This window comes from Camelina sativa, chromosome 8 (assembly GCF_000633955.1).
Source record: "Camelina sativa cultivar DH55 chromosome 8, Cs, whole genome shotgun sequence".
Lineage (NCBI taxonomy): Eukaryota > Viridiplantae > Streptophyta > Magnoliopsida > Brassicales > Brassicaceae > Camelina > Camelina sativa.
This window is the reverse complement of record NC_025692.1, coordinates 25853184-25866963: the sequence shown is the minus strand read 5'-3', so window position 1 is coordinate 25866963 and position 13780 is coordinate 25853184. Positions and strand designations below refer to the sequence as shown.

The window sequence follows — 13780 nt, the reverse complement described above, 5'->3', positions numbered from 1 at the left end:
TTGGCACATGGAAACCACACAAGATGAATCCTATCTACAATGGTAAAAGAAGTGTTGGTGCAAGAAATGGAGGCAGAGCGTTTTTACACGACGGGAATCTCTATCGTGTTGGTCAAGATTGTGGTGAAAACTACGGGAAAAGGATACGCATTTTCAAGGTTGAGGCTATTTCCAAGGAAGAGTACAGAGAAGTTGAAGTCCCTTTCTCTTTGGAAGCGTCGGATAAAGGTAAAAATTCTTGGAACGGAGTTAGGCAGCATCATTTCGATGTGAAACAGCTAAGTTCTGGTGAATTCATTGGTCTTGTTGATGGTGACCGTGTAACTTCAGGCGATCTGTTTCATCGGGTTATTCTCGGTTATGCCTCTCTTGCATCTGCTATTTCCGTGGTTGTATTACTTGGTTTTTTGCTTGGGGTTGTGAACTGCATTGTTCCATCAACCTGGTGCATGAACTACTATGCGGGCAAAAGAACCGATGCACTCCTGAATCTAGAAACCGCAGGTTTGTTCTCAGAAAAGTTAAGGCGGATTTGTTCTCGCTTGAACCGAGTACCATCTTTTCTCAGAGGATTCGTGAAGCCTAATTCCTCCATGGGAAAATTTACGCTCGGTGTTATAGTCCTTGTAGGACTTTTCCTCACATGTGTAGGCATCAGATACATATACGGCGGAAGTGGAGCCGTTGAGCCTTACCCATTCAAAGGTCACTTGTCTCAGTTCACGTTAGCAACTATGACTTACGATGCTCGTCTCTGGAATCTGAAAATGTACGTTAAGCGTTACTCTCGTTGTCCTTCCGTCAAAGAGATAGTTGTCATATGGAACAAAGGACCGCCTCCTCAACTGTCAGAGCTAGACTCTGCCGTGCCAGTCAGAATCCGAGTCCAGAAGCAGAATTCTCTGAACAACAGGTTCGAGATCGATCCGCTGATTAAAACCCGAGCGGTTCTTGAGCTTGACGACGATATAATGATGCCTTGTGATGACATCGAAAAAGGGTTTGGAGTTTGGCGTGAGCATCCGGAGAGACTGGTGGGATTCTACCCGCGTTTTGTTGATCAAACCATGACTTATAGCGCAGAGAAGTTTGCGAGAAGTCATAAAGGATACAATATGATTCTCACTGGAGCAGCGTTTATGGACGTTCGCTTTGCCTTTGATATGTATCAATCGGAGAAAGCGAAACTCGGTCGGGAATTTGTAAACGAGCAGTTTAATTGTGAAGACATTTTGCTGAATTTCTTGTACGCGAATGCAAGCGGATCAGGAAAAGCTGTGGAGTACGTGAGACCTTCTTTGACAACAATTGACACTTCAAAATTTTCAGGTGTAGCTATTAGTGGAAACACGAACCAACATTACAAAAAGAGAAGTAAGTGTCTCCGTCCATTCTCTGATTTGTATGGAAGTTTGGCTGATCGAAGATGGGAATTTGGTGGGCGAAAAGACGGGTGGGAGTTGTAGAACAGTAGTGTTACTTGTAGGGCAAGTTAGTTGTTCCCCAATTAAGTGGGAGTATCAAAAATTATAAATCCATAGCCCTTTCTTAATATATAATTTCACTTTGGTTGTGGTGTTTATTGTAGAATGTAACTTTAGCCTTTTCTTTTCGTTCATATATTTGTTAGAAACTGGTGTGGTGGGATCGATAAGGATTATCTGATTTAATTTATAATTGAATAAGCTTCACAGAATAAGATTAGGAAATTTGTACCCAAAAGAAAGAGGAAAATTTAAAGACGACTCAAAAAACAAATCCGACTGGAAAAAGGAATGCCTCACTCTATATATATACACGCACACCTAAGCAAACAAATCACAACACACAAACGTAACTCATAAGTCATTACTTAAAGCAACAAATCTCTCATCCTTCCTAGCTTAATGTCTACGACAAAAACATTATCGCTTCTGGTGCTTCTACTCTTCGTGTCCCTTGTTCACGCCACAGATCAATGTCCGTTCAATTCCATCTACCAATTCGGTGACTCCATCGCCGACACCGGAAACCTAATTCGTACCGGTCCTGTCGGAGCCAGATCTCACGCTGCAAACTACCCATACGGTCAAACATACTTCCACCAAGCCACCGGTCGTCTCTCCAACGGACTGCTAATGATCGATTACTTGGCACGCAGGCTTGATCTTCCATTCCTAAACCCTTACCTCAACGGAAACACAACGTCTTCGTCTTTTAAGAACGGTGTTAACTTCGCCGTCTCGGGAAGCACAGCACTCAACAGCTCCTTCTTCGCCGCGAGAAACCTCCACGTTCCGGAAACAAACACTCCTCTCTCCACACAGCTCGCTTGGTTCAAGTCTCATCTACGTTCCACGTGTCAAGGCCCTTCTTCTGATTGCTTGAAGCAGTCGCTTTTCATGATGGGTGAGATAGGAGGTAACGACTACAACTACGGTATCTTTCAAGGCAAACCCATGGAAGAGATTAGAAGCTACATACCACATGTGGTTGGAGCCATCACAGCTGCAGCTAGAGAGGTGATCCGAGCCGGTGCGGTTAACGTGGTCGTCCCAGGAAACTTTCCGGTGGGATGTTTTCCGATTTATTTGACGTCTTTTCCAGTGAAGGATCCAAAAGCTTACGACGACAAAGGTTGCCTGAAGCATCTCAACGAATTCGCCATGGATCACAATAACCAACTCCAAGAAGCTATAGCTTCTTTGAGAAAAGAGTTTCCCAATGTGGCTATCGTCTACGGAGATTACTACAACGCGTTTCAATACGTTCTACGTAGTGAAGGATTCGACAAGAGTATGGCTTTGAAATCGTGTTGCGGGATCGGTGGAGCTTACAACTACGACGGAAAGAGACCATGCGGAGCAGCGGGAGTGCCGGTGTGTCAGAATCCAAACAAGTTTATAAGTTGGGATGGAGTGCACTTGACTCAAAAGGGTTATAGATTCATGTCCAAGTTCTTGAACAATCAGATTCTTTCACAGACCAAGTGTTCTAGGGCCTAATCAGGAGCGTGCGTGTTCTTTAGTTTTCAAGTGTCTCCTTAGTTATTTAATACCAGCAGTTTTTGTGTTATTTTGTATAAACCTCGATACCCATAAATCTTAGGTATTTGGTTTATTACGATTGTAACAACACTTTTTTTACACAAGTGACTTGAACCAAGCTTATAAACAAATAAAACGTTGTCCAGTATTCTCAACGTCTACTCAAACACAATCGTAATCCAAATTCAGATGCAAACACAGCATATCTAATTGACTTCGTAGAAGAAAATAAAGCAATATTTCTTGTGTATTATTATTAGATGGTGTATATATGAAATATACTTTTACATATAGTTGGTTAAGGGCTCTGGAATTGTCCGGTTTATTATCTAGATTATTTGTATAGACCCGGTTTGTTCCGGTTTAACAATCACATTCAACATAAGAATGTTGTTACAAACACTTTATCGTTTAGAATAAGAAAACAAGTTTTCTAACAATTTTTCTCTCGATTCGTGTTTGCTGATATGGTATCAGAGCAATTTTTTCGCTCGTTTGATCTCTAGATCGTGTTGTTTCTTCATTTTCTTCTTGATTCTTCACCAATTCATAGTCTCGATTCCAGATCTGTGCAAAATTTGAACTCAAGCGGAGGAGATTCATGTTTCCAGCTTCTGTTTTCATCTGAAATTGCACATTTGAGCTTCGATCTCTCTAATGGTGAAGTTACGCAAGAAGACTACGGTTCGCAATGCTTCTATGGTTTCAGATTGTTCTCCGATGAAGAATCGAGCTGGATCCTCTCATCCAGCGGACGATGACATCGACTCAAGTCTGAATCCAAGGCTTCCAGCAATTCGTGACCGTTCTAACACAATCGCGGAAGAAATCGCATCATACAGTAACGCTCATAGTCCTTTCTTCCTTCACGCATCGGATCACCCAGGTTTATCTATTGTTTCTCACACTCTTGATGGTTCCAATTACAACAACTGGTCTATTGCTATGCGGATGAGCTTAGATGCTAAGAATAAGCTTAGCTTTGTGGATGGTTCACTTCCTAGGCCAGAGATTGATAGTAATTTGTTCAAGATTTGGAGTCACTGCAATAGTATGGTTAAGGCGTGGATCTTAAATGTTGTGAACCAAGAAATTTACGATAGTATCTTGTACTATGAGGATGCTGTTGAGATGTGGAATGACTTATTCCAGAGGTTTCAAGTAAGTAATCTTCCAAGGAAGTATCAACTTGAACAAGCGATTCACACACTCAAGCAAGGAAGTATGGATTTGTCGACTTACTACACTAAGAAGAAGACATTGTGGGAACAGTTGGCGAATACTAAGCTTACCACTGTGAAGAGGTGTAATTGTGATCATGTTAAAGAATTGATGGAAGAGGCAGAGACAAGTAAAATCATTCAGTTCCTCATGGGGTTGAATGACAACTTTGCCAACATTCAAGGACAAATCCTGAACATGAAACCGAGGCCGACTTTGACTGAGATTTACAACATGCTGGATCAAGATGAAAATCAGAGGATAGTTGGTGGATGCACACCTCAAAACTTTGCTACTCCTACTGCTTTTCAAGTCCAAGCTGCTCCGGTCTCTGAGCAAACGAAAGTGTTGCTGGCTCATAATGGTTTTCAGAAACCAAAATGTTCTCACTGTCACAAACTTGGTCACACAGCTGATAAGTGTTACAAGTTGCATGGTTTTCCCCCTGGCTTTGGTTCGAAGTGGAAGAAACCACAAACGATAGGGGTTACTAACCTTGCTGCAACTCACCCTACACCTCAGCTTGATCAAAAGGAGAACATAGAATTTACTTTTGAAGAGATGTCTAAGGGTCAAATCCAAATTGTGATTTCGTATCTGAGTTCCAAGCTTCACACTGTTACTGCAGAACCTTCCACACTCTCTAATCCTTGTGCTTCGACTTCAACTTCTGTTCCTGTAATCTCACAGATTTTAGGTACTTTCCTGTCCCTATACTCTAATGCCTATTATGACATGCTAATATCTTCATTATCTAAGGAACCAGTTGTGTCTCCAAGGGCTTGGGTTATAGATTAAGGGGCAACTCACCATGTCACTCACAATAGAGACCTTTATGTAGAATTTAAACCTTTAGATAGAACCTTTGTCACCCTCCCTAACGGATACACTGTTCGTACAGTAGGCATTGGTCTTATTCTATTAACTGATGATATCATTCTGCATAATGTGCTTTATATTCCTGAATTTAAATTCAATTTGTTAAGTGTTAGTGTCATAACAAAGACATTGAAAACTAAAATGACTTTTACCTCTGATGAATGCTTTATTCAGGATCTTACACGGGAATTGATGATTGGAAAAGGGATTGAACTTGGAAATTTATATGTCTTGCATTTTGATGAGTCTAATCATTTTGTTTCTTTAAAAGGTACTGCTTCTCTTACTAAAAATGTCTCGGTTTGTTCTAGTGTAATCGTTGATTCCAATATATGGCATAGACGTCTAGGACATCCTTCTCAATCTAAAATAGATTTGTTATCTGATGTATTGAGATTAAAAGGCATTAAAAGAAATAAAGAACATTCTTCTGTTTGTCATGTTTGTCATTTATCTAAACAAAAACATCTTCCTTTTACATCTAAACAGAACATGTGTAGTGCTCCTTTTGACCTTGTTCACATTGATACTTGGGGTCCTTTCTCAGTAGAGACTAAAGACGGTTATAAATACTTTTTAACTATTATTGATGATCATAGTCGAGCTACTTGGATCTATTTGATGAAGTCAAAATCTGATGTCTTGCATATTTTTCCTGGTTTTCTTAATATTGTTGAAACTCAGTATAATACTAATGTCAAATCTGTTAGATCTGATAATGTTCATGAACTGAAATTTAATGCATTGTTTACTGAAAAAGGAATAATATCATATCATTCATACCCAAAAACTCCTGAACAGAATTCAGTAGTAAAAAGAAAACATCAACACATTTTGAATGTTGCTAGGGCTCTTCTTTTTCAGTCTAATGTTCCTTTAGAGTTTTGGGGAGATTGTGTCTTGACAGCTGTTTTTTTTATCAATAGATTGCCAACTCCGGTTTTAGAAAATAAGTCTCCTTTTGAGAAATTAACTAACAAACCCCCTGAGTATACTTCTTTAAAGAGCTTTGGTTATTTATGTTATAGTTCAACCTCCCCTAAGCATAGAAAGAAATTTGACCCTAGAGCAAAGGCTTGTATTTTTCTAGGATATCCAACTGGATATAAGGGGTATAAGCTACTAGATATGGAGACACATGCTATTTCTGTTTCTAGACATGTCATTTTCTATGAGGATATTTTTCCTTTTGTATCACCCAATATCAAGGATGATACAAAACTTTTCTTTCCTCATCTTCATTCACGTGCAAACCCCGATGATTTGCCTCTTGTGCAAACATCCTCTAATGCACATCCACCTCAATATGTGTCATCTTCTGAGATTTTGACCCCTTCTGAATCACTATCTCACAGACAAAGAAAACCCCCTAAACACATGCAGGATTTTCATTGTAATAATACTACTAGTACTATTAAATATCCAATATCCAATTATATATCTTATTCATATCTATTTGAGCCTTTTCTTGCTTTCATTAATATAATCACAAATGACATTGTCCCACAAAGATATTCAGAAGCTTAGGATTATGTTGTGTGGTGTGATGCAATAAGAGAGGAGATTGGTGCTATGATTCGAACTAACAACTTGGAGTGAAGATCAATTACCACCTAACAAGAAGGCGATTGGTTTTAAATGGGTATTTACAATCAAATATCATGCAGATGGAAGTATAGAGAGATATAAGGCAAGATTAGTTGCTAAAGGTTTCACACAGGAAGAGGGTGTCGACTATGAAGAGACTTTTTCACCTGTTGCTAAACTACCTTCTGTCAGATTGTTATTTCTGACTGCAGCTAAGAGAAATTGGATAGTTGATCAGATTGATATATCCAATGCCTTTCTAAATGGAGACTTGGATGAAGAAATTTATATGAAGATACCACCTGGTTATGCAAATATACTTGGAGTGAAACTTCCGCCTAATGTTGTGCTCAGGCTACATAAGTCCATTTACGGCTTAACGCAAGCTTCTCGGCAATGGTTCATCAAGTTATCTGATACTTTGCGGAAAATGAGATTTGCTAAATCGTCTGGTGAACATACTTTGTTTATCAAATCTCAGGACGAAGTCTTTCTTGCGGTTTTGGTGTATGTCGATGACATGTTGATTGTCAGTAATAGTGTTGATGCAGTTGCGGATTTTAAGGATGAATTGAAGTCATATTTCAAGTTAAGAGATTTGGGTCCAGCAAAGTACTTCCTCGGCATAGAGATTGCAAGATATTCTGCAGGCATCTCACTTTGTCAATGGAAATACATATTGGAGTTGTTATCTACTACAGGTTTTCTGGGCAGCGAACCTTGTGATTCTCCGATGAACCCCGATGTCAAGATAACAAAAGATGAAGGCACTTTGTTACCGGATTCCACTTAGTACAGGAAGTTGGTTGGTAAACTCATGTATCTCCAAATAACAAGACCGGATATCTCTTTTGCGGTTAACAAGCTTTGTCAGTATTCTCATGCTCCTAGAGATACTCATTTGATTGTCGTACATCAAGTCTTGAGATATTTGAAAGGAACAGTGGGTCAAAGACTGTTTTATGCAGCTGATAATAAGTTTGACCTGAGGGGATTTTCGGATGCAGATTGGGGATCTTATACTGATGATAGAAGGTCTGTTACAGGTTTCTGCATATTCATTGGAGGCTCTTTGGTATCATGGCGATCGAAGAAGCAGGATACAGTTTCTCAAAGCTCTGCAGAATCAGAGTTTCGAGCTATGGCTTTGACAACCAAGGAACTCATTTGGCTTTCTCGACTTATGCGAGATTTGCAGATTCCATTCACTCTTCCAGCTTATCTCTATGGTGATAATACAACAGCATTACATATCGCTAATAATGCAATGTTCCATGAGAGAACTAAACATGTGGATATGGATTGCTACAAGATCAGGGAGGAGGTAGATTCTGGATTTCTTAAAACTATGCATGTTCGAACAGGGAATCAGTTAGCAGATGTTCTCACTAAAGTATTGCATCCTGCTCATTTCCAAGAGATAATTTTCAAGATGGGTGTTTACAATATCTTTGCACCTTCATCTTGAGGGGAGCTATTAGATGGTGTATATATGAAATATACTTGTACATAGTATAGTTGGTTAAGGGCTCTGGAATTGTCCAGTTTATTATCTAGATTATTTGTATAGACCCAGTTTGTTCCGGTTTAACCATCACATTCAACATAAGAATGTTGTAACAAACATTTTATCGTTTAGAATGAGAAAACAAGTTTTCTAACAAACTCTCTCTGGATTCGTGTTTGCTGATAATTATTTGGTCTCTTGTTCTTGATGACTGATGAGGCAAAGAGTCTCTCTAATAGGTTTTGGCACATACGTTTTAAATTTGAGTTTTTAACTTTTGGGAAAGGACGACGACTTGTATTGGGCTTAAATGTTTTAGGGTCGTGCGTGTTTGTACATTACACAAACAATGACAGTCTACATTGAAAACAAGCAAGAGCAGAAAAGAATTGAACAATTTTTAGTAACATTTTTCTCTCGCAATCAATGTTAAATTTTCAGTAACATATTTTAAAGAACAATTAATTTACAGTATGTCCTTAACTAGCAATAACTTGGAAATAGTACTAGCACAAAGCCACAACAACCATAATGAATGCTATATCTACTGATAGATACGATAAGTATAGTATCACAATTAAAACATTTAACAAATACTTATATTGTAGTTAGAATAAATTAAAATTTAAAAATTAATTAATGGTTGATGTAACAAAATTTTCACAAATGAAACCTCCTAAAAGAAGCCTAGTAATGAGTGAGACTCGTGAGAGCATCGGTTATTGAATCGAACGAATCATTGCAAAGATCCAAAATTTGACACACAAAAAAAAAAAAAAAAAAAGTCTCTATCAAAGTGATCAACAAATCTATCCTTCAAAACAATATTTTCAAATTAAAATAATATTTTAACTAAAAAGATTGAAAAAACTATAAAGAAGATGAAGAAGAAGTGAAGAAGAAGAAGAAGAAGCGAAGAAGTGTCACATCTCTCTCTCTCTCTCTGCATCAGCTCCATAAAAGTTCCCACATTTCTCTGCTCTCTCTTCCCAATATTCTTGCTTTACTTTTTGGGTTTCTTTAATCGAGAGATATATAATTTATTCGAGAAATTTCGAAATCGGAACCCACCAGGCCACCACCACCGGTCACAAAAAAAAAAAAAAAGCTTCCTTCTTTCAAAACCTCCATCGTCAGCATTCTCTACAGATCCAACGGTTCTGTAATTTCGAATCCGGGTTCTCTTTGCAATCGATTCTTCTCGCTGGTTTTTGATTTGTGGGATTTGCTTAACCTAATGGGTCTTCTTATCGAGATGTATATGAAGAAGAAGAAGAGATAACAAAAAAAAAAAAAGGGATATGTTTTTGGCAATGGAGAAAGAATTTGATTCAAAGCTTGTTCTTCAAGGGACCTCCTCATCTTCCAACGGTGCCAATGTTTCCAGAAGCAAGAGCTTCTCCTTTAAAGCTCCTCAAGAAAATTTCTCCAGCCATGATTTCGAATTCGGCAAGATCTATGGCGTTGGCTCTTACTCTAAGGTTTCTTTTTTCGAACTCCTCCCTATTATAGGCAATGTGGCTTTTGATTCCTCTCAATGTGGTGTGCAATTGGAAAGGGTTGTTTTTTTTTTTTTGACCCCTGTGGGTGGATGGATGATTCTCAAATCAGGTTGTTAGGGCAAAGAAGAAGGAAACTGGAACTGTGTATGCCTTAAAGATTTTGGACAAAAAGTTTATCACCAAGGAGAATAAAACTGCTTACGTCAAGCTCGAAAGGATTGTTCTTGATCAACTTGAACATCCTGGGATCATCAAGCTTTTCTTCACCTTTCAAGACACTTCCTCGCTATGTAGGTATTTCTTATTCACATGTAACATTCTTGTGCTTTTTCTGTAGTTGATTGATCTTTTTTGTTTTGTTTTTGTGTGTCTTCTTCTCTATATTGTTTTTGGTAGATATGGCACTTGAATCTTGTGAAGGTGGTGAGCTTTTCGACCAAATAACCAGAGTAAGATTGACTCAGAACCTTGGGAGATTGTTTCTTGGTATTTAGTGTTGTCGGAATTTGACACACCATTGTGGTTCCTTTCTTTTTTTGTGCAGAAAGGTAGGCTATCGGAGGATGAAGCTCGATTCTACACTGCAGAAGTTGTGGATGCTCTTGAGTATATACATAGTATGGGACTGATACATCGAGATATTAAGGTAGCTCCTTCTCTTTTGAATATCTTCTCTTCTCTTTTCCGACCCCAACAATGGCAGTGCTAAGTGGGTTTCTTCCTTGAAATGGTAGCCGGAGAATCTGTTGCTGACTTCAGATGGGCACATTAAGATTGCGGATTTTGGTAGTGTAAAGCCGATGCAAGATAGCCGGATCACAGTACTTCCTAACGCAGCCTCTGGTAATATGACCGTCTACAATCCTTTCTCATATTTCTGAGCTTAAGGCAGTGCTTATCGATAATTATTGTCAGATTCTGGTTTAAGCCTCTCTCTGTAAAACTGGTGACGTATACAGACGATAAAGCATGCACTTTCGTCGGGACTGCTGCATATGTTCCGCCTGAAGTTCTCAACTCCTCTCCCGCAACTTTCGGGTGAGAGTTCTTGGTTTCTTAAGTAACCTATTTGGTTTTGTGGATTACAATGCCTCTTACTTTGAACAATTTCCTTGGTACTCTGTGGAACACCAGAAATGATCTCTGGGCTCTAGGCTGCACTCTCTACCAGATGCTTTCAGGGACTTCTCCATTCAAAGACGCAAGTGAATGGCTGATTTTCCAAAGAATTATAGCCAGAGATATAAAGTTCCCAAATCATTTTTCAGAAGCAGCAAGAGACCTCATCGACCGGTTGCTGGTAAGATACATCAAAAGCCATTGTCACCAATCAGATGATATGGCTGTAACTCTTTTACTGTGAGATTTTCTCAGGATCCTGATCCAAGCAGAAGACCAGGTGCTAGTTCAGAAGGTTATACTGCTCTTAAGAAACATCCTTTCTTTACTGGAGTTGACTGGAAGAATCTTCGGTCTCAGAGTCCTCCAAAACTAGCCCCAGATCCTGCGGTATACCTCCTCCTAATTGTAATTGTAATTGTAAGGCCTTTTCAAATTATCTTCTTGTTTGTTTATTTATTCAGGTTTTGTTATATCTGATGCAGTCTCAAACAGCATCTCCCGAGAGGGATGACGCACATGGTTCTCCGTGGAACCTGACACATATTGGAGATTCTTCAGCCACACAGAACGACGGACACGGTGCACCTTCTACAGCTCCTGAATCATCGGGTTCCATAACACGGCTTGCTTCCATTGACTCTTTTGATTCGAGATGGTGAGGGCAATCAGGCTTTCTTGTTCCTCTGTTTTCTGGGCAACACCCCCAGTTTAGTGCTCCTGAAACTAATCCAGTTAGACAATCTGCTAACTTTTTTTTTTTTGGGGTGAACATTTGGTTAACAGGCAACAGTTTCTAGACCCGGGAGAATCGGTTCTGATGATATCAGCCGTGAAGAAGCTTCAGAAGATAACAAGCAAGAAGGTGCAGCTAATACTCACCAACAAACCCAAGCTGATCTATGTCGACCCGTCAAAGCTAGTTGTAAAAGGGAACATCATCTGGTCTGATAACTCAAATGACCTCAACGTTCAAGTGACTAGCCCTTCCCATTTCAAGATTTGCACGGTACTCATCATTTCCCTAATTTTCTCAGCACCAAAGACATGAAACTTTAATTGTGACTTTTCTTGAATTCTGCAGCCAAAGAAGGTTTTATCTTTTGAAGACGCAAAACAGAGAGCTTTGGTGTGGAAAAAGGCAATTGAGACTCTTCAGAACCGCTGAGACAAACTCCCCCTGAAGAATGTTTCAGTTAATTCTCTGTTTGTGTTACGTTTTCGTTCTTTAAACTGACCAAACTCCATACTTCAGATGTTTTTCTATCATACCCACCATTGAAAAGGACCACTTCCACATTCCCACAACTTAACAGACACAAAAAGAGAGCTTTAAATTGAAAAGCTGTTTTTTGAATCCTTTATAAAGATCAAAGAATGTATTTTAAAGATAAAGTTACATGTGATATTGCGTTCAAGGATGAGTACTCCTTGGTCAAAAAAACTCAAAACAATGGTTACAGTGTTGGAAAGTTGCAGATTACAAACGAAACAAGTATGCAAGAACAAAAAAAAGGAAAAAAAAACTTGTTGGGAGTTTGCTAGGCAGTGCTCTCTTTGACAGCAAGAGGTTCATACCACTGAGGACCAAAGCCAGCAGCTTTTCTTGCTTCAGCATTAAAAGGCGGTTTCAACGGCCCTCTGAAATGCTCCCTTACTACCGAATGAAACTTCTTGATTATCTCTTCATTGCTATCGTCTGATTCTTTGCTACTGATGGTGCATTCTGGATGCTTTGACCGTTCACATAGATACTTAAACCATTTGACCCCAGCTGCACAGTGAGTAATTTCTTCAGGGTACACAACTTTCTCAAGTAAATCAGCAGTCTCGTGATCACCTCCGTTCCTAAACCGAGATATCGTAGTAGGCAGTACATCAAGCCCTCTAGCCAGCAAAAAACATAGTAATATCAGTAACATAGAGAATCAAAAACGAACTAAAAGAAGTTGAAATGGGGTATCTCACCTCGTGAACACAATGCTCTATAGCCAAACGAGCCAAAAGATCCTGAGATGTGGCAGAAGCAGAGTCCCAAAGACCATCATGAGCAGGCAATGCACCGTAACTAGAACCAATTTCTTCAAGCCGAGCTGCAAGCAAAGTGAAGTGACGGCCTTCATCTTGAGCAACGACAACAAAATCTGTAAAGAAGTCTCTAGGCATCTTCTCTTGCTTGCCAAAACGAGCTATTATATCCTATATATATAACATTCCCCAGAATCATCATTATCAAATTCAAAACCTTGAAAGATACAAATCAGAGTTACAAAAAATCAAAAGGTCCTTTTTTTACCCAAGATAAGTCAATAGCCCAGCTTTCAGTATGAACGAGACTATGAACAATGGCTTGCCTGCTCTGTAAGCTACCAGCTCTTCCCAGCTTCGGCATCAAACTCGGAGACACCAGTTTCATCGGAAGTCGAGCTGGCCTGTCCGGGACAGAGAGATCGACGGTGGGATCATAGGTTTCGGCTATTTCACCTTGAAGCCATTTGACGGCAATCGAATCGCCAAGCTTGGCTTTTTCGTACGGGTCTGATGTGTTTAGAACCCTAATCGCCGATTCAACTAAGGTTTCGCTCTCCATCTCTCGGCTTTTTCCCGGCGGCGAGATGTGTTCGAAGAAAAAATAAAATATTTCAACGACCCAGAGCGAGTAGATAGCACGCGCAACACAGAGCGCGTTAATAAGTCTCGTCATAATTTATCAATTAGGAGCAAAGTGTAACATGCATGCATTAGTGATTAGCGAATGTAACATCTTATTAGTTTCTTGAAATTTAAAATATATTTTGAAACTTTGTGTCTTAACTCTTAAGTATAACATTAAATATATATATATATATATGTAGTGACATAAGATAGCAAAATGTTTTAAGAGCAAATCTATGTTCCCTTAATCTTGTAGTGGAATCGGTAGGAGGACCCCACAGGGT

General features: G+C 39.3%; 5 protein-coding genes across 5 annotated transcripts in view; 4 read left to right on the top strand and 1 right to left on the bottom strand.

Annotated features, from left to right (window-relative positions):
• LOC104708670 (glycosyltransferase family protein 64 protein C5-like) overlaps positions 1 to 1618 on the top strand; it is a 10175-nt gene extending 8557 nt beyond the window's left edge. The window contains exon 5 of the mRNA XM_010425268.2: positions 8 to 1618. Within this exon, the coding sequence (XP_010423570.1) occupies positions 8 to 1466 (1459 nt within the window). The 3' untranslated portion in view covers positions 1467 to 1618. The remainder of the gene's footprint in view (positions 1 to 7) is intronic.
• LOC104708668 (GDSL esterase/lipase At5g03980-like) lies at positions 1844 to 3140 on the top strand. Its single transcript, XM_019229091.1, has one exon. The coding sequence runs from the start codon at positions 1887 to 1889 to the stop codon at positions 2982 to 2984; it is 1098 nt and encodes a 365-aa protein (XP_019084636.1). The 5' UTR covers positions 1844 to 1886; the 3' UTR covers positions 2985 to 3140.
• Positions 7531 to 8181, top strand: LOC109125983 (uncharacterized mitochondrial protein AtMg00810-like). Its single transcript, XM_019228845.1, has one exon. It carries the CDS (start codon positions 7531 to 7533, stop codon positions 8179 to 8181), a length of 651 nt encoding a protein of 216 aa, XP_019084390.1.
• On the top strand, positions 9091 to 12245 carry LOC104708666 (3-phosphoinositide-dependent protein kinase 1). Its single transcript, XM_010425266.1, has 11 exons — positions 9091 to 9701; positions 9832 to 10012; positions 10119 to 10171; positions 10267 to 10368; positions 10457 to 10565; positions 10682 to 10760; positions 10857 to 11022; positions 11097 to 11231; positions 11327 to 11499; positions 11628 to 11850; positions 11926 to 12245. The coding sequence occupies exons 1-11, from the start codon at positions 9522 to 9524 to the stop codon at positions 12007 to 12009; spliced, it is 1485 nt and encodes a 494-aa protein (XP_010423568.1). The 5' UTR covers positions 9091 to 9521; the 3' UTR covers positions 12010 to 12245.
• Positions 12199 to 13591, bottom strand: LOC104708667 (uncharacterized protein HI_0077). The gene is made up of 3 exons (XM_010425267.2): positions 13138 to 13591; positions 12810 to 13040; positions 12199 to 12733 (listed from the first exon to the last, which is right to left on the bottom strand). Exons 1-3 carry the CDS (start codon positions 13543 to 13545, stop codon positions 12383 to 12385), a joined length of 990 nt encoding a protein of 329 aa, XP_010423569.1. The 5' UTR covers positions 13546 to 13591; the 3' UTR covers positions 12199 to 12382.